This window comes from Lagenorhynchus albirostris, chromosome 14, assembly GCF_949774975.1.
Source record: "Lagenorhynchus albirostris chromosome 14, mLagAlb1.1, whole genome shotgun sequence".
NCBI classification, from domain to species: Eukaryota; Metazoa; Chordata; class Mammalia; order Artiodactyla; family Delphinidae; genus Lagenorhynchus; species Lagenorhynchus albirostris.
Window position 1 is genome coordinate 81,023,515 of NC_083108.1, and position 24,432 is coordinate 81,047,946.

General features: G+C 48.9%; 1 protein-coding gene across 4 annotated transcripts in view; it reads left to right on the forward strand.

The window, feature by feature from the left end:
• The window catches only part of MLXIP (MLX interacting protein), a 60,308-nt gene that overhangs the window by 24,213 nt on the left and 11,663 nt on the right, over positions 1-24,432 (forward strand). For 3 of the 4 annotated variants that reach the window (XR_009534934.1, XM_060122077.1, XM_060122079.1), the window contains exons 2-8: positions 18,405-18,511; positions 19,173-19,258; positions 21,028-21,117; positions 21,544-21,585; positions 21,937-22,108; positions 22,768-22,857; positions 23,431-23,522. Coding sequence is in view for 3 of the 4 variants with exons in the window: in XM_060122077.1 (XP_059978060.1) it covers positions 18,405-18,511; positions 19,173-19,258; positions 21,028-21,117; positions 21,544-21,585; positions 21,937-22,108; positions 22,768-22,857; positions 23,431-23,522 (679 nt within the window). In the remaining variant the exon portion in view is untranslated. The remainder of the gene's footprint in view (positions 1-18,404; positions 18,512-19,172; positions 19,259-21,027; positions 21,118-21,543; positions 21,586-21,936; positions 22,109-22,767; positions 22,858-23,430; positions 23,523-24,432) is intronic. The other variant, XM_060122078.1, reaches the window with a different exon arrangement.

Below are 24,432 nucleotides of genomic sequence, written 5' to 3' on the forward strand. Positions count from 1 at the left end.
AGCCTGACACATCGCAGCCTCTTGACAAATGTTGCTGGGAGGTTTCACTTCCTGGCCTGCAGATGATTTCTCCCGTACAGTTATGGATGCATTTGCTTCCTGGGTGTGAAAGCAAGTGGCGTTGCAGGCTTTTTTTTTTTTTTTCCGGTACGCGGGCCTCACTGTTGTGGCCTCTCCCGTTGCAAAGCACAGGCTCCGGACACGCAGGCTCAGCGGCCATGGCTCACGGGCCCAGCCGCTCCGCGGCATGTGGGATCCTCCTGGACCGGGGCACGAACCCTCGTCCCCTGCATCGGCAGGCGGACTCTCAACCACTGCACCACCAGGGAAGCCCTGCAGGCTTTTTTTGAGAGATGTATTTCTCTGTACCTTATAAAGAGCTGAGGAATGAAAACTCTGGCCTTTCCCTTTTTAAATGTTCCAGCTGCCTTCTAGCTGCCTTCTCATCATTCTAGGGTAATCGTTTCTCACTTGGTACCTTTCATTATTCTTTATTCTTCTAGAGTCATAGAATTATGGGCTTTGAACTGAAAGAGGCTTACCCTTCAGCAACACAACCTAAAATATAAACCCACAGACCTGTCCACTTTCTCCTGGAGCACCTGCAGGGTTTAGAACTGCATCCTCAGCATTCCTTCTCGGGTTTTTCCTCTCTCCCTCCAGCCCTCTCCCAGGTTTCCCCTCGCTGGTCTGCCTGAGTGGTGCTTGATAAGGGACATTGCTGTGAAGGGGGCCTGAGAGCCGCGGTTAGGGGTGAGTGATCAGTTCCCGGTGGTGTTTTTTCTTGCTCAGGAGGCTGGGAGTGCAGAGAATGGGAGGCTTCAGTTCCTGTTCAAGAGCTGTTAGCCTTTTCTACTACGTAGATACTCGTCTGTGGTGGAGAGTGAAATAGTGCTAATAAAAAAAGAGAGACAGTTGTATCTGTGCCGCCGATACTGGTGGGATTCGATTGCGTTTTCATTGAAGAACCGCGTATCTAATCTCTAAATGGTAGTTCTCTCTGGCTCTCAAGGACCTTTGCTCATCACCCACCCCTAACAGTCATTCTTTCTTTGTCCCCTGAGTCGAGTTGCTGGGAGGGAGGCTTGGCTGCTGTGGCCTAGAGGCCTTTAATTGTGCTTTATCACAGCCCAGGGTCAGAACAGTTCCGAACATCATGGGGAATGTCAGCTGGATGCATTAGTCCATTTTATTGAGAACCTCCTGTGTTCCAGACCCTGTTAGTCCATTCTAAATACCTTCTTTGTTTAATTCTTACCACAGCTCTGTGAAATAGGTTGTTTTTCTTTTCCCCAAAGAAAGTGAAGTTCAGAAAGGCCAGATGTCTGTGCGAGGCGGCATGGCTGGCAGGTGGGCAGGTCACAGGGTGGTTAGGAAAGCGTCCTTCTGAGTAAAAAGCTTCTACTGTACTTCAGAGTCAGCCCTAATCGGGAGGCACGTGGTGTTTCCACCCGTGAAGGTGGCCTGGCCTGAGATTCTGTTGATAGATGAATTTTTATTACATCAGGACAGCACAGTGGACAGGATCAGATTTCCTCAGTAAAATCTGGAATTTTGACATCAGATGAATCAGATGTTATCCTTCTTCCTTATGCCAAGAAAGTGTAGCTGCCCCTTGCAATAATATGAAGACTCTGCAACTTTACAGTTAAAAATCCTCGTAAATGGTTGGCTTTAGGTTTCGTTCACAAGTACCTCTCCCCCTACTCCTCCTCTACCAAAATGTACACTGGTCCCCAAAGATCTGTGGAATAAGAAGCACAAAATCTCTTTGCCATTTGGTTCAGTCTGTCGTTATCGCACAAGCTCCCACCTGGCTCATTTGTTGATTTTGTGTGTGAATGTGGAGGGAATAACTCAGCATATCAGGGACTTCAATTTTGAGAAAATAAAATGTTCATCACTTTTTGAGTTGACTTTTTCCCCTGCTCTGTAGTTTGTTGAATTATTTTGCCTTAAATATTCTCATTTTATTTTTGTCTGTTTTCCCAGGAGGCCTTGAAACAGGGAAATGAGAGAGATAAGTTACTCTGACCTTGATTTTTATAGCACTGTAGTAACTAAAGGTGTGTCTATCCTCTCATGGAGCCATAAAAAACACACTTTTCTTTTCTTTTCTTTTCTTTTTAAGCATTTGCAACAGCAGTTAAGATGGGAAATAACTATGCGGCTGGGTTCATAACATATAAAGGTCTGAGGTTAAAATTGGGATATGATAATAAGTCAAAACTTCTTTTTATCTTTCACCGCTGTTTTTAAGTTTGGTTTTATGAGTAACAAGTTGTTGCTTCTGACAGAAAGGGCATAGTGAAAATAAGTATATCAAAAAGGAAAACTGTAGGTATTTTGAATGTGATAAAGACGTAATATTTACGTATGTCTCAGGAGACAGTGTCAGCAGAGGGATGTTCGTCTCAGCTGGGTCGGTGTGGAGATATACAGCGTTACTGAAGCAGAGACCAGTCTGATGAGATCATCTAGCTTGCCTTCGATTTAGTGGGTTTGTCTCCAGCTCTCCTGCTCATCCCCAAAGGTTGGAAGGTTAGCAGGTTGATTAAAAAGCAGGCATGGTTGGAAGGTTAGCAGGTTGATTAAAAAGCAGGCATGGGAGAAGGATGAGAAGAGGGAGAGATTTAGGGTGACAACTGATTCTCAGCAGCGGACGGAAGGGAAATTCTCTTTAGCTGGCAGAGGTAGAACAGATTTTATTTTGGAACGTCTCTTAGGGAAAGAGGGCTGTGCAGAGTTTATTTGTTTGTATTGCTTTTTAAAGTCCCCCTCCTCAGAGATAAGCCAGAAGTCTGTGGTTGTGGTGGGGTGTTGCAGACCTTTCTAGTCCCTCTTCTGCTTAATGGTAGCTGGTGTTACCCTAACACCCCTCTACTATGGGTGCCTCTCAAGTGTATCCTTTAGGGCCAGCCTCTCCCTTTCTGGGGAGGGGTACAGTTCTAGACCCTATGAACTGGAAAGGAAGTTGGAGTAAGCTAATTCAGTTCTCTTTCATCTAAAAAAGGGAAAGTGAGGCCAGGGCGAAGAAATGACTTGTGGAGCAGAGATGGCGTCACATTGCTATTCAGCGTCAGAACTGGGGCTGCAGCGCTGGGGCCTGCCACCTGGTTTTGTCTTGTTCAGTTTCTATTAAGACCCTTCATTTTCATCTAGGTGTCTTCTCTAAAATGAAGCAAGCCTGGAAAAAGTAACAATCAGTTAATTTACAAAGCCCTGTGGTCTGATTTTGAATGTTGGGGGGAAGAGAAGGGAGGTGGAATGTGGGGGAAGATAAACCGAGAACAAACGGACAATAACACATCCATGTGAGAGTCTGGAGTTCAGGCCAAGGGGAATTTCAGTGTGCATGACGGGGGGCGGGGCTGAGAGGGGAAGGGACTGTCAGGGGGCGGTACTGACGGGGGGAGGGACTGTCGGGGGTGGGGGAGGACTGACGGGGCAGGGACAAATGGGAGGGAGTGCTGGGGCAGGGACACACAGGGGAGGGGCTGACGGGGAGGGGCTGTCAGGGGCAGGGGCTGACGGGGGGAGGGACTGACGGGGCAGGGACAAATGGGAGGGAGTGCCGGGGCAGGTACACACAGGGGAGGAGCTGACGGGGCGGGGCTGGCAGGGGCAGGGGCTGACGGGGGAGGGCCGCTGGAAGGGTCCTGGAAGGGTTGGGAGGTGTGGGCCGGGCCAGGGGCTGGAGTGGGGCTGGGGGGGCGGGGCCCGAGGGAAGAGGGTTTTCGCTGTGGAGTTCCCTCAGCACCGACTGTGCGGTGGCGTTTTGCTGGGCTCGGGGGGGAGGTACTGGTGAGCAAAACAGACGGAGTTGTTACCCCCCCCCATGGAAAATGCAGTCGGTTGTGGAGACACACCGTCAGCAGACACACACACAGGCAGTCGCAGATTGTGGTAGGTACAGGGTGTTGTGAGAGGTCGTAGCCAACTAACTCATTTACCTTGAGAACCATCCAGGAGGGAGACAGGGAAGGTGAATGAGGTTCTTGTTTAACCCAGACACGTGCAGCTTCGGGGCTCTACCGGGATGAATACGCAGGGATTCTCTTCTCTCTAACAAGCAGGGCAACCCCTGAAGGAGTCTCAGTGGGGGAGAGAGATGAACAGATACGGGTTGTCCAGGTCATTCTGGCCTCCTGGGTGGGTGGGGCGGGGGGGGGGAGGCAGGAGGGGAGGAGCCCAAAGAGGAAGCCTGGCGGAGTTTGGCGGGGACCCGTGTACACCCTGCCTCCCGGCTCCCCCACCCCTAGCTTTTGCCCCACACCACTGAGAACCTCCGGACACCGCAGGCCTGTGGTCGCCTGCCTGTCTGTCATTCTCCGGAGCATATAAGCTCCACGAGGCTAGGGACTTGGTTTTGTTCACTGCTCTGCACCTAGGACAGTCCTAGATAACAGATTTGGGTGGATGAATCAGGGTAGTGTCACGAAGAAAGTGGTATTTGAGCCAGATTAATCTGGCTACAGTATTCATGCTGTGTATAGCCCATGTGCAGCCTGAAAACGTTCTAGTTCTTATCATCAACCCGTTTCTGGTGTTAAGCACTGTTTTACACAGGGCATTATGGTAGGTACTACAGAGAATTAACGATTGGCTTCAGCTTCTGGCCCCAGAAAGGTTAGAATTTGTTAGGTATACCCAGAGCAACTTCAGTTAATTTACCCGTAATGTCACTGTGATCCTAGTTACGTTGTCGAAGTTATTGTCAAAGGTTTGAAGTTTCAAATTCAATAAAGAACAGATTCCATGGTTTTTTTTAATAGCCAACGTTGACTTTTAAAAAAGGACCCAGTGCTTTTTAAAGCCTATTTATAGGTCTTGGCTACCCGTAGGATGTTACCTTATCCTTTGAAATGCATCAGACAGCTTCAGATTTCTCTGCCTTTTAAGTAGGTTATGTAGCTGGCGGTGCCTCAAAAATGGCTAATAATGGTGATACTAACAAAGTTGTTTCTTGCCAGTCTTCCTAGGAACTCAGAAACATTTGCAAGCGTGATCTATTTCTGTTATATCTCTGGCAGCCAGTTTCTTGACTCCAGGTGTGTACTCTGGCCAGAGACCTCTGTTAATTTACTTCCTCTTTACACCAGGTGTCTGAGATGGGGTGGAGTTCTTCCACTCTTTACATAAAAATCTTAACCTTGGTGAATACTTGTACCTATTAATTACCTTTTCCTGTACGTGGATGAAAGTGCTAGGGAAAGGCTGTATTCTTTGCAGGTAGTTGGTTATTCCTGGTACTGAATATAATAGAAACCTCTCACTTATATCTGTGGGTTGGCCACTTTGATCCGGGTGAGGGTGGCAGTTACCATATCAGCTGCGCGTGCTGTGCTGAATACAATAAAGTGTGAATAGTGCTTGTGTTTGGGTGTGTAACTATGTGATTTTGTTTTGTTTTGCTGGCTTCACTTTTTAAACTTTCTTTTGACATTATTCTGCGTATTATGATTAGAAATGCGAAGGATGTTTATGAAGAAAATTACAGAAGACAGCTTCAGGTTTTTAAAAAAAACTATTTTTAAATAGGTTAAGTTGTTCGAATAAGTAGAGAAACATAGGCCAGTCTAGGATGGAGATGACCCAGCTGGAATGGTCAGTGGTGGACACACACTGTGTAGTGTATTTGTTAAGTGCAACTCCAATCAAAATGCCAGAATAGTTTTCTTTTGAGATTTGACAACGTGATTGTAAAGTTGGAACATGGAGGAATAAATAGGCAAAGATTCTAAAATTTGTTTTAAAAAATGATGGGGCCAGGGACTTCCCTGGTGGCCCAGTGGGTAAGACTCCACGCTCCCAGTGCAGGGGGCCTGGGTTCGATCCCTGGTCAGGGAACTAGATCCCACATGCATGCCACAACTAAGAGTTCACATGCCACAGCTAAGGAGTCCACACTGCCACAACTAAGAAGTCCTCATGCCTCAACTAAGAAGTCTGCATGCTGCAACTAAGAGCCAGGGCAGCCAAAATAAATGAATAAAAATTTTTTTTTAAATGCTGGGGACTAACGCTACCTAGGTAATAAAGTGTATCACAGATTTATAGTTATTAAATCACTGTAATACTGAGACAGGATTCGACACGAATCAGTGATATGAGGCCTCAGAACAGACCCTAGTGTATATTATAATTTAATATATGTTAATGGAAGTGTCAATATTAGCGAGGGAAGATGAGATAATCAGGTAGCCTTTCGGAATTTATTTTGGTGAGCTGTATAAAGAACTAAATTGATTTTTCCCCCAGATGAGTCAGAGTTAAATGTTAAAAGTAAAACCATTTAAAACATAGGCACAAAACACCAAAAGAACTGGGGTGCTCAGAAGTGGTCCCAGGTATTATATATGAGAATGTGGTGTATGATGGCGATGGTTTTTTAGTCTAACAGGGGAAGGATGAATTACTGAGTGAATAAATAGGTGGGAACCATTGACTGAAGCAGGATCCCAGTATCTTCATGAAACCAAAACAACTTTCAGATGGAGCAAAGGATGTAAAAGGTGAAGCTATGAAAGAACTAGAAGAAAACATAGATAAGTGTTTTCACAGTCTTGGGATGGAAAAGCCCTTTTAATTATGACACAAAAGATAGAAACATAAAAGAAAGGACTTTAAAATTTTGATTGCATTAATGAACAATGTCAACTAAAACAATAACAACAAAAACTCACCATACATTAAAAAGCTAAGTAGAGTAAAAAAGCGAAACAAAGCACATCAGAAATAGTTGAGGCAAAGATAAATAGTCAAGACGGACACATTAACTCTGCCATGTGTGTGGCAGACATTTCCACCAAATTAAGAGCCTTCAAACAACAGAAATAGAGCAGAAGACATGCAGACAGTTAACATTAAAAAATCCAATGGCCAATAAACATAAAAAATACTAATAAGTGGGAACTAAAAATTAGTGATCTAAATTTTTGTTTGTAAGATTAGCAGACACTGGGACTTCCCTGGTGGTTCAGTGGTTGAGACTTCGCCTTCCAATGCAAGGGGTACGGGTTGGATCTCTGGTCAGGGAGCTGAGATCCCACATGCCTCAGGACCAAAAAACCAAAACATAAAACAGAAGCAATGTTGTAACAAATTCAATAAAGACTTTAAAAATGGTCCACATCAAAAAAAAAAATCTTTAAATAACTAATTTGAGTAATTGTTTGGGGAAGTAGGTACTATTCACTGCTATTAGGAGTGTAAAATTAGTATAAACCTTGAAAGATTCTTTGACTATTACAAAATTATAAATGTACAAATACCCTCTGATTCAGCTTTCCAATTTCTAGGAATTTATCTCACAGAAACAGTCGTGCAGTTGCACAAAAATGTAAGTAGCAGTATGGTCATCGAAGCAGTATGTTTATAATAGTGAAAAACAGAAACAATGTATGTCCATTAATATAAATGAATCCTATTTATTGAAAAGTGGTTAAGTAGATTGTGATAAATGTATATAATGGAATATTTTGTAACCAATAAAAGCTGTATACAACTATAATAAGATGTCCATGACCGCAAGTGAATTATAAAGCAAAACAATTCCATATATTTAAATATATGTTTTCATATGTTTTAATCTGAATAAATACACACATATATACATAATCTAATAAATATATATTGTAAGGATTTAGGGCCAACTACAAAGTGGCAGAGAGTAGTCCACAAGACTCCCTTTTTTTTTTTTGGCCATGTGTCGCAGCTCGTGGGATCTTAGTTCCCCGACCTGGGATTGTACCTGGGCCCATGGCATGAAAGCGTGGAGTCCTAACCACTGGACTGCCAGGGAATTTCCCAAGACTTCCCTCACTTCTAACACCAATTGCAGTTCCCAAAACCATCCTCAGGTTCTGTAATTGCTAGAAGGGCTCACAGAACTCACTGAACACTGTTATGCTTATGCTTAGTTTATCTCAGGGACAAGATTCAGATTAAATCAGCCAAGGGAAGCCATGCGTAGGGCAGAGTCCAAGAGGGGTCCAAATGTGGTGCATCTGGTTGTCCTCTCCCAGTGGACGGCGTTACCTCCCTCCGGCCACGATGTGTGATGCTGTCAACCAGGGAAGCTCACCTGAGTCTTTGGTCTTCAGAGTTTCTGTGGGGGCCGGATCACTGTCTGTGTGGCTGGCCTCTAGTCTCCAGACCCTCCAGAGATGGCTGATACCTTTAGTCATGGGTTCCTCTGGAGATTGGAACTGACACCCCCTGCTCCAGAGCCCCCATTGTAATTACATAGTGAGGTTGTCCTGTGGCCAAAGCCCCAGGCAAACGCAGATACTCCTGTTGGGCAGGACATTCCAGCGGCCTAGAGGTTACCCCTCAGGAGATGAGGGCAAGGGCTAGACTTCTCTTTGAATAAGGTTATTTCTTCACTACACAATGTTATCACCAAAATTTAAACAATAGTGATCTCTAGGTGGTGGAATTGCAGGTGACTTTGCTTTTGTTCTTTGTACTGTTCTGTGTTGTTTGAATTTTCTTTCAATGTGAGTATATAATTTATTTAAAAATCAGATAAGACTAAAAAGGCTAAAAAGAGATTAAAATGAAAAGTAAATCTCTGGATTGGGTGGGTGGGCAGGCAGGGAAGCAATAAAAGAAATTCTAAAGACCAGTAGATACGACTACACAAAAATATAACCTACTTATTCAAAGACATGCTATAAAAAGAAGTAAAAACCAAAACCTAGGGGAAACATTGGCAGAAATATCACAAAGCATTAATATCATTAATATTATAGTATTACCAATATAAAATAGCAAGAAAAAACCAACTGACACTTCAACGGATGGTGAAAACTGAATAAGATCTGTCGTCTAAGTAACAACGTTCCCAAAGCTGGTTTCCTGGTTTTGAGGTTGTGCTACATCTAGAGAAGGTGCCACCACTGGGGAAGGCTGGGCAAAGGGTCCATGGGACGCTTTGTACTATTTTTTTTTTACTTCCTGTGAGTGTATAATTATTTCTAAATAAAAAGTTTTTTAGAAGACAGAGGGCACAAACAGCTCATAAAGTAAAAGAGACACATAGCTAATATGCAGATTTTTTAAAGTATTTTATTAACAAGTGATGCAGTTGAAGTGAGACACCACTTTTTCCCGTTGTAGGCCTGGTCCCATCCTCAGTCTAGAGGAGTCGGGAACACCCTGGGTTCTGGATTCAAGTTTACTCTCCTGGCAAATAGACATATGGTTATGGCTTTAACTGGTGCCCTGCCCAGCATCCCTGCTCCTGCCTGAAAGGCCAGTGGTGGCTCGAATCGGACAGGAAACTCCAGGCTTTAACACTCAGGAACATGCCCAAGACTCAACTTCAGTGTTCAGCAACATGCCCCAGATTTGGTCAGCACTTATTCTGCACCAGGCCCAGTCCTTTCACGCCTCCTGTGGTCCCCAGCTCTCCTGTTGGGGAGGGGACATCGGCACCCTTTTTACCAAAGGCGGGGCTCTGACAGCTCCCGTTGTCACCAGCCCAGCGCCACTCTTTCCCACCACCACTCTCTTTCCTCATTTGCTTGGGAATGGTGTAAGCATGGCGGTGTCTGTCCCCAGGTGGGAGGCTGGGACACGGGAGGGAGCACTCCCAGCAGGGACACATGTCACTGTCCTTCACAGTCAGGGCAAAGGGGGTCACCGCTGCGGCTAGCCTGATTTTGCCTCTTTCAACTCCGTCATGGTGCTCTAATTTTTGATGGTCATATAAGTGATTACTCCCTGCTTTTTACACAAAACAGACAATCACAGTCCTCACAAACATGCTCACACATGTGAGCAGACACACACCTAGACACACTAGCGTACCCACACACGCACTCTCTCACGCACGCACCATACATACCACACACACACACCACACTGTACCCACATACCCACACACACATACATGCATGCCCCACACACAAACCACACGCACACACCCCTTGTCAGCAGGACAGACCTGGAATGAGGACCTTGGGAGCCCACATTCCTGCCTTGCTGCCAGCGCCCTCTGATCCTGCTTCTCCAATACGACTTTCTTTGAATGTTAAAAAAGAAAACAAGATGCCAAGTGACCCAGGAGGAGGATGAATTTGGGGTGCAGGAGAGAGGACCCACGCCTGGGCGTGGGAGCAGGGCCTGAAAACCTCACAGGCTTTCTCCGGGTGGAGACTCTGCTTGGGCAGGTGGCCCAGGGCGGAGGGCCCGTGGCTCCAGGGCGGTTCCATTGAACACGGTGCCCTCCTCCTGCCAGGCCGCTCGCAGGGCCGCTCCCCACGCCGTGGCTCCTCAATGAACCTTTGTCTGTCTGGAGCCTGTTAGTTTTGGCTCCTAGCAGCCTGTGGAACCAGGCCCAGATCCCAGGGAAAGCCAATAGAGACCGCTCTTTTGAAGAAAAAGAATCGGAGTCCTGGAATAGAGAGACCAGTCTGAGCATTATTCATCCAGTCACTCATTAAAGAAACCACTTATTAGCTATTATCCTCATATTTGGATCTGGTGCACAAAACTGACTTGTATACAAGTTTCATATCTGCTCATGTGATTAATTTCCTTCCCCAGTTAACTAGAAGCCCTATAAAGTCTTGGACTATACCTGGTCTTTTTCCCTTGTTTATTTTGAAAAAATAATACATTCCTGTGTTATATTTAAACACTAAAAAAATGGTAAACACTGAAAACTAACTCTCTGACTGAGCCCCCTTAATTCTGCGATTCAGCTCTCCAACGGAAATCACTGCTTCACTGTTACCTGTTTCTTGTGTATCTTTCCTGAGAGTGACTGGTTGTCTTCCTCCCTCCTTCTCCCTCCCTTCCTGTGTGTGTGTGTGTCTGTGTGCATATCTCCCTGCTGCAAATACAAATGGTGGCCATTCTGTATATCTTGCACCTTGCTTTTCTTTCTCACTGAATACATCTTGCAGATCTTGCCTGTACATCAGCACATATAAATGTGTGTTGTTCCCAGCTTTCTGCTCCCACAAACACTACTGCAGTTTAATGTCTTCTATTTATGACGTTGTGCCCACGTGCAAATGCGTCTACAGACTCAACTCCTAACAGTGGAATCGTGAGTCAGAGGGATGTGGCTTTGAAATGTTGATAGACAGTTGCCCGCTTGCCCTCCAACAAAGGTCACAGTTGTTTTTGCCCATCATCATGTCCCCAGTGCCAATGTAATGATCAGACCTCTCTCCCTTAACCAGAATTTTGAGCCGATTGGGAAATAAAACTGGAGTCAGTTCACACCAGCACTCTTCACAGTGGCCAAAACGTCACACAACCCAAGTGTCCATCAGCAGATGAAAGAATAAATAAAATGTGGTCTCGCCATCCAGTGGAATATGATGCAGCCATAAAAAGGAAGTACTGATACATGCTACAATGTGGATGACCCTTGAAACTATTGTGCTACGTTAAAGAAGCCAGACATAAAAGGCCACATATTTTATCATTCTGTTTATGTGAAACGTCCAGAAGAAAGAAATCCATAGAAACAGAAAGTAGATTAGTAGTTGCCAGAGGCCAGGGGGAAAGTAGTGGGGAATGACCGCTAGTAGGTACAGGGCTTCCTTTGGGGGTGATGAAAACAGCACTGAAACGAGGTAGCAGCTATGGCTGCACAGCATTGTGAACGTACTGAATTGTACATTTTTAAATGGTCGAAATAGTAACTTTTATGTTACATGTATTTTACACAACAAAAAAGATTCAGCAGATGCTGGCTAAATTATTCTCCGTATTGTTGATCAAGCTGAGGATGTGGCTTATAAGGGAACCCCAGACTATCTTTCCAGGCAGCCCGGGACTAAGAGAGGCCTCCCTGACCCCAGGCTCTCTCTGTAGGAGCAGAACAGGAGGGGCCTGGGCCCTCAGTGGGCAGCTTTCCCACAAGAGGAAAGGAGAAGGGCCTGGCCCCCCATGTCAGTGCTGCTTTCCACACTCCATAGTTCACCCACTCCACCTAGCTGGGAGGGAGTAAGGGGGAGACAGGCCTAGGAATGTTTTTGTTTGTTTGTTTTATTTTATTATTATTTTAAAAATTTATTTATTTTATTTTTGGCTCCATTGGGTCTTCATTGCTGCCTGTGGGCTTTCTCTAGTTGCGGCGAGCAGGGGCTACTCTTCGTTGCGGTGCGTGGGCTTCTCATTGCGGTGGCTTCTCTTGTTGCGGTGCACGGGCTCTAGGCACACGGGCTTCAATAGTTGTGGCACGTGGGCTCAGCAGTTGTAGCTTGTGGGCTCTAGAGCGCAGGCTCAGTAGTTGTGGCACGTGGGCTCAGTTGCTCTGCGGCATGTGGGATCTTCCTGGACCAGGGCTCAAACCCGTGTCCCCTGCATTGGCAGGTGGATTCTTAACCACTGCACCACCAGGGAAGTCCAGTAAGTATCTATTCGAATTATAGTTTTGTCTGAGTGTATGCCCAGGAGTGGGATTGCAGGATCATATGGTAGTTCTACTCTTAGTTTTTTGAGGAACCTCCATACTGTTTTACATAGTGGCTGCACCAATTTACATTCCCACCAACAGTGTAGGAGGGTTCCCTTTTCTCCACACCCTCTCCAGCATTTATTATTTGTAAACTTTTTAATGATGACCATTCTGACTGGTGTGAGGTCGTACCTCATTGTAGTTTTGATTTGCATTTCTCTAATAATTAACGACGATGAGCATCTTTTCATGTGCCTGTTGGCCATCTGTATGTCTTCTTTGGAGAAATGTCTGTTTAGGTCTTCTGTCCATTTTTCGATTGGGTTGTTTGTTTTTTTGTTATTGAATTGTAGGAGCTGTTTATATATTTTAGAAATTAAGCCCTTGTCAGTCACATCATTTGCAAATATTTTCTCTCAGTCTGTAGGATGTCTTTTTTTTTTTTTTTTTTCGGTACGCGGGCCTCTCACTGTTGTGGCCTCTCCCGTTGTGGAGCACAGGCTTCGGACGCCCAGGCTCAGCGGCCATGGCTCACGGGACCAGGTGTTCCGTGGCATGTGGGATCTTCCCGGGGCACGAACCCGTATCTCTTCATTGGCAGGCAGACTCTCAACCACTGCACCACCAGGGAAGCCCTGTAGGATGTCTTTTTGTTTTGTTTATGGTTTTCTTTGTGGTGCAAAAGCTTATAAGTTTGATTAGATCCCATTTGTTTATTTTTGTTTTTATTTCTATTGCCTTGGGAGACTGGCCTAGGAAAACACTGGTATGATTTATGTCAGAGAATGTTTTGCCTGTGCTCTCTTCTAGCAGTTTTATGGTGTCTTGTCTTATATTTAAGTCTTTAAGGCATTGTGAGTTTATTTTTGTGTATGGTGTGAAGGTGTGTTCTAGCTTCATTGATTTACATGAGGCTGTACAACTTTCCCAACAGCACTTGCTGAAGAGACTGTCTTTTCCCCATTGTATATTCTTGCCTCCTTTGTCAAAGATTAATTGTCCATAGGTGTATGGGTTATTTCTGGGCACTCTGTTCTGTTCCATTGATCCATGTGTCTGTTTTTATGCCAATACCACGCTGTTTTGATTACTGTAGCTTTGTAGTATTGTCTGAAGTCAGGGACGGTTATGCTTCCTTTGTTCTTTTTCCTCAGGATTGCTTTGGCAATTCTGGGTCTTTTATGGTTCCATATAAATTTTAGGATTGTTTGTTCTAGTTCTGTGAAAAATGTCATGGATATTTTGATAGGTATTGCATTAAATATGTATAGTGCTTTGGGTAGTATAGGCCTTGGAACGTTTTGCCCGTGGGTTTCCAGGAAGCATCAGGAATGGTGAAGAAGTATTGCCTCACAAGCAAATGTGGTTGCATGACCAAATGAAAGGACTCCACCACTGTCTGGGCCCCACACCGGTAGACCCCAGAACCGTTGCCTGCTTTCTTTTGGAGAGATGGTCTGGCCAGGAATTAGGACCTGGGACCTAATCCTACCTGGGACCAACGGAACCCCAAATTCCCGCCCCAGTCTCACTCTCCCCCGTTCTTCTTAATTCCAGCTCCTCTCTGTGCAAGGCTTGCATTTTAATTTTCATTCCAAAGCAGTCTCTTGCCAGACCTCTGAAAAATTCAGTTTGCTCGTTCCACCCAATGGCAGTTTTGAGAGAGACTTTTGTTGTGCTGTAGACTTCCTGCCCGTGTCATGAACCTGTCTTCTAGGAAGGGCTGCCGTGGCAGGGTGGGGATGAAGGTTTTTCTTTATGGAAAAGTTTAGTACTCAGTAATTCCATATTTAATCGCACCTCCCACGTGCCAGGCACTGTGCTGGGATGAGTCAGACCCAGACCCTGGCCTTCCCAGAGTAAGACTGGGAGAGTGGGGGGTGAATCAGGGTCATTGTTCTGATCAGGAAGCTGGTGTGTGTGTGGGGGTTCCCAGGCGTTTAAGGAGGTGGGGTTGGGAGGCAAGGCTGGAGGAGATCTTGCCAGTGGTCTTAGAAATTTTGATAATGTGTTTCTGGTAACACTTTATTTTACTTTAAAGATTTTTTTGATGTGGACCATTTTTCAAGTCTTTATTGAATTTGTTACAATACTGCTTCTGTTTTATGTTTTGGTTTTTTGGCCCCAAGCCATGTGGGATCTTAGCTCCCCAACCAGGGGTTGAACCCTCACCCCCTGCATTGGAAGGCAAAGTCCTAACACTGGACCACCAGGAAAGTCCCAATGGTAACACTTTAAAGAAGGAATATGGCAGAACCCTGAGTTAGACTAAGAAGTATCCCAATCAGCTGTGTCTGGAAGCCGAGTGAAGCTGGGACGGGGCTGAGGGGAGCAGGAATCCGATCATGGCTGCTTTGTGGGCGTCCTGCTCAAGGGAGCTCCACCAAGGAGCCGCACGGTCCCTTTTAGAACTCTTTGGAGCAGCCTTTCCTGTATGTTCCGTGGGAAACTAGACTTGGGGTACCTCCATAGAAAGGGTCCCAGTCCTTGTCTTCGGATGTCTGTATAGGGAATGTCTCCTCACCCCGTTGAAGATTGACAGTGACATCAGCACATCAAAGGCTCCAGGGAGCCCATCAGTAAGGAATCGTCTCTCCACTTCTGCGGGCACTTTAGGTTTTGGCTTTGGTTGCAGACTTACTTCTTTGCGTTGGTTGAGCGCCGCCTGTTGGCTGTTGAGATATTACAGAAGCCTCAGTTGATGGGTGATAGCAGATGGAAATAAACATCAAGGAAGAGGGAAACATCCCAGCAGTTGAGGAGGAAGAAGATGAGAAGCCCAAACTATACCCAATCAGATTTGGTTTCTAGCCTCCAGGGTTTGATCTCTCTCTGAATCTTCCCACCCCCTTCGTGGTAAGTAATTGAAGCTGTTGCCGTTGTCTGACTTCTCTGAGAAGATGCTCTATGCTCACATCAGCCACTTTGTCTTAAATAACAAAGCAGGAGTAAGGGTGGGTTTATATTAAGCCCGGTGGTCAGTCCTTAACAGAATGTTGCAGGGGACTTCCCTGGCGGTCCAGAGGTTAGGACTCCGCGCTTCCACTGCAGGGGGCACGGGTTCGATCCCTGGTCAGGGAACTAAGATCCCACATGCCGTGCGGTGCGGCCAAAAAAAAAAAAAAAAACCACAGTAACGGAACGTTGCAGGACTCCAGAGTTTCTCCCCACAGGAGTCCTCGTTTTCCATCCCATCTCTTCTCCTGCTTCTGTCCTCGGCAGCTGTCTGCAGGTGGCAGATGCCGGGTCAGGATTCTGGTCCTGCTAGACACACAGAGAAAGTGGTGTTTGAATCCTGGCCTTCAACATAAGGAAGCTGTCAATTATAGAGAAGTTTTGTTTTCCCTTAAGGAAATAAAAAAGTAGGGAGGGTTTTCTGTTTTGTTTTGTTTTCTTCTGGAACAGGCAGGAACACCCTGCCTGGCTAGACAGCGGGTTGCTGGAAGATCTTTCAGCGGAAGGGAAAGAGGGTTGGTTTGCCCAGAGGCGGGACCAATATACTCTGGTGTATACTCTGCCCTCCAGACTGGCCTAGAAGCATCCCCCCGCCTCCCCCTCCCCCCAGCTCCTGCCATTCTGGGTGTTTTCTACGGCCTTGACCGGACCTGTGTTGCTGTCCTGAGGGCCGTCAAGCCAGGCAGAAGGACCAGCACGGGCCTTTCTGCCTCTCCTTGGTTTAGCTGAAGTTTTCTCATCCTCTGGGCCTCAGCTGAGATGTTACCTTCTCCAGAACGCCTCTTGTGACTGCTCAGACAGGGTTAGTTATGCCGACTGTGTTCCCACAGCCCTTTGCTCTTGTTCGAGGCACGCAGCACGTAGGCAGGACTCATGCCTCAGCAGCTCATGTGCTCCATGAGGGCCGGGACCTCATCCGCCTCACCCATCCTTTTCCTCCCCTCCTAGCGTGTGCATGACACACAGTAGGTCCTCAACGCTTGTTGAGTGAGTAGATGGACCCAGGCCTGCCTTCCGGGCCCTGAGGAAGCGAGTGGCTCTGCAGCTGTGCGGGGGTCAAGGCTGACCTTTGCCCTGGTCTCTGCTCGCTGGTGTCGAGAGGGGTCCCGTGGGTGTCACCTTTTCTTCCTGTGGGGAGGAGGCACCCCACGACAGTGGTGGCAAACACGAAAGAGAGGACTTTTCAAGTCAGGAGGTGTTAAAAGCCAGGCCTTCGGAAAATAACTTAAATCCAGATCACTGAGGTGGTTATTAATAGCTTACCTTTACATTTTACCTTAGGGTTTACCTGTCCTGTGTGTCTAAGAACATGTGCGTGTGCGTGTGCGTGTGCGTGTGCGTGTGTGTGTGTGTGTGTACATTTAATCCTTATTAAAACACTCTGGAGGCAATGGTGTTATTGTAATTTTACCCAGGAAACTGGTGTGTTAGAGAAATTAAGTGACTGTGAAAGTTCACAGCCAGTATGCAGTCGTGCCACAGAGGCTCAGAAACACTGGGCTGCTGGCTGTTAAACGTAGGTGACAGCTGGGGTGGAAGTGCCTTTGGACCGGGGAGAGGTGGGAGGAGGAAGGCGTGTGACGGGCTCGAAACCCCTGACCCTTTGAGCTGAGGTGGCTTCTGTCTGTCTGTCCCTCAGATTCTCAAAGGACTTGCTGTGACGTTTCCTCTGGGGGTGGGTCACAGCCTTCCTCCAAAGCCTGGGCCAGTGCTGGGTTGAGTTGCGGGGCGGGGCGTGAGGTTTGCCAGGTGCACCGCCAGGGGCTTCTGCTTGATAAACCAGGTGTTTGGGTTCAGGGAGTGTTTATCGCTCAGGCAGTGCGTCTTTGAAGACCCCAGATGTTGTGACGGCTTGTCACATGGAATTTCTGGGTGGGTTTGGAGAAGGGGCAGGGCTGTGGCCTGCAGTGATGTAGAACCCACAGAACCCCCTTTGTGTGGACCAGTGACCGTGCCTTGCCCATCTCAAGCCATCTGGAGAGGGGAAGCCCTATGCCAGCTGCTCAAAGGTGGCTCCTGGCACAGCCCTTGAAAAACTAAACTATTGAGAAGCCTGTGCCACCAGGCAGCATTCCTTGCCTGCCGTTAGCTTTGTTTGCAAGGGCCGTTTAAGTCATTCAGTGAAGAATTATTACACGAGCCCCTGCCTTGTGCCAAGTTCTGTACTGGGTGCTTCAGATGAGGATGCCGGAAGGGCCCTCCCCTCGAGAAGCTGCAGTCTAGTGGCAGGAGGTGTGGGGACACATTGCTACACGGGGAGTGGATGAGTGCTGTCTTTGAGGTGTGAACAGTGCTCAGGGGTCCTGAAGGGATTGGCGGCAGCCTGGGAGAGGCCGGCGCTGGCTGGGAGGGGATGATGTTTGAGCATCATTTGGAAGGATGAGTGGGTGGCCAGGGGCGGAGGGAGGTCTGTGCAGAGTGAGGAACGCAAGCACAGGGGCCTGGAGGCAGGAGAGGGCCCCACAGGTTCTGAGGCCAGTGGGACGTTGGTGTGCCTGGACTGTAAGTGCCTCAGGGGGACTGGTGGCAAAGGAGGTGGCCGAGACCAGGTTCAAGCGGGCTGGCTTTCGTTCGGTGGTCAGCAGATTTCTTTTTTCCTTCCCCCAACTTTACTGAGATAAAATTGACATATAACGTTGTTTAAGTTTAAGGTGTACAACGTGATGATTTGATACACGTATGAGGCAAAATCAGCAGATTTTTAACTTTTAATTATGGAAAATTTTAAAGATATTAGAAAGTAGACAGAATAGATTAGTGAACCCCGTGTAGCATCACCTCACTCCAGCAGTTACCAACCCATGGCCGATCCTGATTCCTCCATACCAACACCATTGCCCCCTGTACCCCATCCGTATCACTTTGAAGAAATCCTAAAGTGCCTTGTGTATCCTATCAAGCCTAGCCTGTGGCTTGCATGAGTTAATCCAGAGTTTTGAGGCCTGGAAGGATTGGGAGGCACTTTGTGATTTCATTCCATTTTCAGAGAAACCACTGAGTTTCCCCTCTTCATTGTACCTTTCAGTGGGAAGTTGGTGTCTCCGAAGTGGAAGAATTTCAAGGGCCTGAAGCTCCAGTGGAGAGACAAGATCCGGCTCAACAATGCCATCTGGCGGGCATGGTACATGCAGTGTAAGTGCCGCGTGGCTGGGCCGGAGACCTTCCAGGTTCTGCCACCAGGAGGCCTTTGCACCTCGGGCCCCGGAGCCTGCTCTTGTAACATTGTGTGTCAAACAGAAGTCTCTCTCGGGCCGTGTGCGTCCAAATCCGAGTGAACTGGACCCTTATTGCCATCGGCACTGGGGGCCCAGCCAAGCGTCTGCAGGAGGCAGAAGTGTAGGCCGATTGCTCCCAACCTAGTGTGCTCAGTGTTGTAAAGGCAGAGGAGGAGGGACGGGTGTACAGCCGAGAGGTGACATTTGGAGAGTCGGGGAACAGTTCCTGTTTTCAGCAGGTCTGAGACGATGCCGGCCCAGGCCGCGTCCTGTGTCCAGCTGGCTTGGGTACAGGTGGGTCTGGTGACTTCTACAGGAGATCGGCGTGCTCGGGGTCCCTAGGCTCAGGCCGGTGTTTCTCTTGATCAGCCAGACTCCCTTTCTCGCCCACACATCACTGCCAGACTCTTTTCCTTGGACCTGGACCCCTTTATTTCCCTGAAATCTCATTTTCCAAGGGAAGGAGAAGGAAAGAACCCTTAAGGGTCCCCCCTGAGGGGCGGGGTGTGAACAGAAGAGGCGGAGCTCCTGCGGGGGTCTCTGCCGCAGTGACGCTGTCTCACCCTCTCCCCGCCCAGATTTGGAGAAGCGCAAGAACCCCGTGTGCCACTTTGTCACTCCGCTGGACGGCTCTGTGGAAGTGGACGAGCACCGGCGGCCAGAGGTACTTGGCATGTGATGGGCCCTCACTCGGGAGGAGGTGACTCACAAGGGTGGGACCGAGGGCTCTGGGTCCCGCAGAGGGAGGACGCAGGACAGGGTGCTGGGGCTGTGCTGTCCTGGCAGCTGTTTTGACCCTGAGAAGCGATGGCGATGCGGAGGGCAGGTGGCCTCTGACACCCCACAGAGGCTCCCGCCTTCTCAGACCGGGCTGACCCAGGGACTGAGGGGGTCCTTCAACCGGGACTTACCCTCTACTTTCTTTTAATGTCAGTATTTCTCTGGAAGTCAACGGGGAGGGAATCTTTTTTTCTTTTTTAAAATTTTTATTTATTTTTGGCTGCGTTGGGTCTTTGTTGCTGTGCACGGGCTTTCTCTAGTTGCGGCGAGTGGGGGCTACTTTTCGTTGTAGTGCGCGGGCTTCTCACTGCGGTGGCTTCTCTTGTTGTGGAGCACGGGCTCTAGGTGTGCGGGCTTCAGTGGCTGTGGCTCGCGGGCTCAGTAGCTGTGGCTCGTGGGCTTTAGAGCACAGGCTCAGTAGTTGTGGCGCACGGGCTTAGTTGCTCCGCGGCATGTGGGATCTTCCCGGACCAGGGCTCGAACCCATGGACCCTGAGTTGGCAGGCAGATTCTTAACCACTGTGCCACCAGGGATGTCCCACGGGGAGGGATCTTGACTCCTTACAAGGCAGACATCTTTAACTATTAAAGAATGAACTCGAGATCTTTATATACTGAGAGGGAAAGATGTTGAAGAAATAGTAAATGAATAAAAGCAAGTTGCACAACAGTATTGGAGTATCTTCAGGTTAATTTTTTAAAGCGTGTGTCTGTGTGATTGTACATGCATAGGAAATGTCTTGAAGGATATACAGAAATTGTTTCCTCGTGGGATTAGAGTGAGGAGGAGGAAAGACTCTTCTTTCACTTTTTACTCTTCTGCATCTTTTTAGCTTTGTCCAAGCATGTCTCACTGTTACCATGAAAAGGGGAAAACTTGGAAAGTAACCTAATGAAAGACAGTTGGGAGCCATAGGACATGATCTGGTGTTAGTATTAAGGAATATCACTTTTTTTGGTCTGGTAATAATATTGCATTATTCACGGTGAACATCCTTCACTGTCAGAAACACACAGTGAAGTATTCTTGGGTGAAATTATGTGGGATTTATGATAGGATATCTGGGACTTGCTTTAATATTTTCTAGCCATTAAAAAAAATAAAGGAATCTGAAAGTGAGGTGGGCTCTCGGAGGCCGTCGTGAACGCCTCGCTCGTCACCAGAGGTCTTCAAGGCTGCTGTGGAAGGGGCTCCCCGCCCTGCACAGTGGGGAGGCTGAACTGCATCTTAGAGGTCACTTTCCACCTGAACCTTCTGTGACGGGCTGTTTGTTTTCACCCTTTGGAAACGTGGCGGAGGCTAAGGGCATTTGAGAGCTAGCCTGGGTCTCTGGAGGTTCTTCCAGCGCCGGGAACTCTGTGCTTCTCCCCTGCCAGGCACTCTGTCTGACCCCTGCTCCGGTCCAGCCTCCAGGACCTCGGCCCCCGAAGCCCCCTGGGTTATCGTGGGCCATGAAATGAAAGCTCCCCTTCACTCAGAGGCCGGGCGTGGCCCAGCAGAGGCGGGACGCACTCTGTGGACGAAGCCGCAGGCAGGCAGCCTGCTTCTCGGAGCTGGACTGCCCGGACCCGACTTCCAGAGACAGACGCCTGCTTCTTGGCAGGGCGGCTCTTCCAGCGCCACTGCTCACTCTGCCCTGCGTCTCCCCACAGGCCATCACCACGGAAGGGAAGTACTGGAAAAGCCGCATTGAGATCGTGATCCGGGAGTATCACAAGTGGAGAACCTACTTCAAGAAAAGGGTATCTGGCTCGGGCTCCAAAGAGAGCACGTTCAGGAAGCCCCGTAGGGGAGGGAAGAAGTGAGCCCGGATTCAGAACACTGGCCCCCAAGGCTGTGGCCCGGAGCTGGCCACCCCTCTCCTTGGTCCAGCATTCTAGCCCAGCCCAAGTGGTGACCTGCTTTGGTCGTGTGACCCCTTTGCTCTCAGTTTCTCCAGCTAGGAGCCAGGGCTCTTTATTCCACAAACGCTGGCTGGGAATCTCCTCTGTGTCCAGCGTTGGCCTGGGGATGGCAGGGGCAGGATCCCTCTCCCCGCCCGCCTCCCAGAGAGAGAAGGCCTAGATGTTTCTGGAGGTTAGCCCCTTCCAGGAAGGAGAGGCCGAGGGCCTCGTCCCCTGCCTGGGCCCTGAGTGACCACCTTGGTCCTCTCTGTCCTTTCTCCGCAGCTCCAGCAGCACAAGGATGAGGACCTCTCCAGCCTGGCCCAGGTGTGTGAGCTTGGGGGCCATGAGGACCCTCATGGGACCCCTCCCCCTTTGACAAGAAACAGCAGTGACTTGGGTGGCCCAGCACTGCAGCAGCAGGTAGCCCCTGTGCACCCTGGGGCTAGAGGAGGGCCCCCCCCACCTCACGTGAAGGATGTGAAGGAAACAAGCCAGTTCTCTGCTGGGGGCTGGAGGGGGATTCTCCCTGCAGTTCCCCACCCCCTCACCTCATCTCTTATATGGGATCCCTGGCTGCTCTGTGAAACAGTACAGCGTATTTCCCTGATGTGATGTGCTGGGAACCCCCAAGTCACTCTTGTCCCTTTGGTTTGTCCTCCCCCCCGTCGGTGGCAGGACGATGACATGCTTTATTGGCACAAGCACGGGGATGGCTGGAAGACCCCAGTCCCCATGGAGGAGGACACGCTGCTGAACACAGACATGCTCATGTCGGAATTCAGCGACACCCTCTTCTCCACGCTTTCCTCGCACCCGCCCGTGGCCTGGCCCAACCCGCGCGAAATAGGTAACCCGCCCCTAGACTCTAGACTGGAAACGTTGCCTTCTCCACCGGGCCCCCAGGGCAGGCTCTGCCTCGGGGCCGTCCCTGAGCTGCTGTCGCTTGTCTAGGGTGAGCAGTGAGAAGAAGGGTTGACCAGCCTCCTTGCTGTGTGGGGGCCCCGTCAGGCCTGTGGTGCCACCGCCAGGGAACAGTGGAGGTTTGGTCTGAACCAGTTTCACATTTCTGATACTGTCCCTCAGCAGAGGACAGGGGCCTGGGGCGCATGACAGGGCCTGTGACTCACTCTCAGGAAAATCATTCGCACTCCTGGGCTGGCCTCTCACCTGGCAGCGTGCAGCTGTCCAGTTAACCCCTCAGGGAAGAGCCCACAGGCTGAAATTAGAACCCGGGGTCTCTGCATAGCTGCTCATGGCTTCTGGGGGGGTGTCTGTTCCCAAATACTCAGTTTACCTTTCCTACGAAAACTCTCTTTCCTGCCCTCTGAGGGCGGACGATGCCCATGAACTGATGAGAAATCCCAGCCAGTGGCCTACGTTTCTCCTCGGAAGAATCTAGAATGCGAGCAGGGCCAGGAAGATGCATTCCAGGCCCTTAATATGTTCCTACAGCACATGGTCTGAGAAGGCAAAATGATTCCTCTGTCTCCTTTCTGATTCTTACAGCACATCTGGGAAATGCAGACATGATTCAACCGGGGCTGATTCCTTTGCAGCCCAACCTGGACTTTATGGACACTTTTGAGCCTTTCCAGGGTGAGGACTTGGGGCAGAGAAAGAGCACGGCTACCTGCATCTTCCTTTACCCAGGACAACGTGGATGTTGCTTCCCTGTCATAGAGGCAACTGTTAGAATGGACCAGGGAGAGGACTTAGAATTTTTCCAGAACTTTTTTTTTTTTTGCTAGTAGCTGCAAGGCCTGGAAAGTGTTTCTGGGATGTCGTTCTGTCTCCTCCTCCACGTCTCAGAGCCTCTGGTTTGGCTTTGACTGTAAGCAGTTCTCCCACTAGGCAGCAGAGTGCGCTGACGACACAGCCACCTCCTTGCCGTTTCCTGCAGTTAGAACTGGTCCTTGAGCTCCTGCCACTGTAAAAGCGGGTGCCACCCAGGCCTGGGAGTGTTTCAGAGGCCACACTGGTTGCCAGCCTGTGCAGCTCCAAGCAGAGGGCCTCCTTCTGCAGAGTTACCTCGTGGTGGGGGGGCGGGGAGATGCCCTCTAGCCATGGCATTCCTCTGGGTAAGGTGGGGTTCAGTGCCTGATTTGTTTGGGTCTTAATGCAGTGGAGTGATGGGCACAGAGCTCACAAGCCCCTGATGTTGTCTTTCAGACCTCTTCTCTTCCAGCCGCTCCATTTTCAGCTCCATGCTGCCTGCACCCGCCTCAGGGCCTGCACCAGATCACAACAGCCCACCTGCTCAGGTAGAGAGAACTTGGGGGAAGGGGCACCGGACTGGTCCTCAGACCTTTGCAGCCATAAGCAAAGTGCTAGGGGTGACTAGATCCAGCAGTGAACTCACATATAATGTGTAAAGAAGTTATCCTAGCCCTCCTTGGAAGCATCCTTAGGTGTCCGTGAGGTGGGAGACTCTATCAGTAAACGTATGCTCCTGCCTAAGGCCCAGATAACCTTGTGTGCAGCGGGCTCTGTCTTGACTAGTTAAGACTGGGCCAGTGAGACAGCAAAGAAAAACGCAGATCGCTAAGAAAAGGAAGTTCCGTGTATTTCTTTTACTTTCTACTCAGCACTCAACACAAGTTGGTTACCAGCTGCTGGGACGGCTGAGCTGAGTGAGGCATGGCTCTCTGCCATTAAGAGACTCTCGGGCTGGTGCCCATATCCAGTTAGGCGCCCGTGGCCTGACCCTCTCTCCCTCCATCTGGCTCCGTGAAGAGTTTCTCCTATAGAGACTGAGATCCGAACAATTGATTCCTTGTAGCGTTTCCCTTTTAGGAAGAGGTGACCTCTCTAGAAGTTGACATGTGAAACTGTCCTGGGGGAGCCTCGTGAGCAGCTGTGATCCAGGCTGCCCCTGCTCTGTAACAGAAGATGGCAGGGACTTTGGGGGGACCCCGCTGGACTCTAGAAACAAGATATCCCCAGGCCGAGAGCCAAGTGTGTGCAGACAGTCGCTGTGTCTGAGCCATGTTATCACTGAGTTCCTAATGGAAACAAGACCCCTGCAGATGCCTGGGGAGACCCAGATCCAACCCCTGCAGATTAGCAGTCCCAGGGCTGGGAGACGTCGCCTCTGTCCCTTCTGCCCGGGTCATCGTCCCAGGCGCCGGGTACTGTGTCGAACCTTGTGGTGTGCAGCGCTGGAGAGTGACA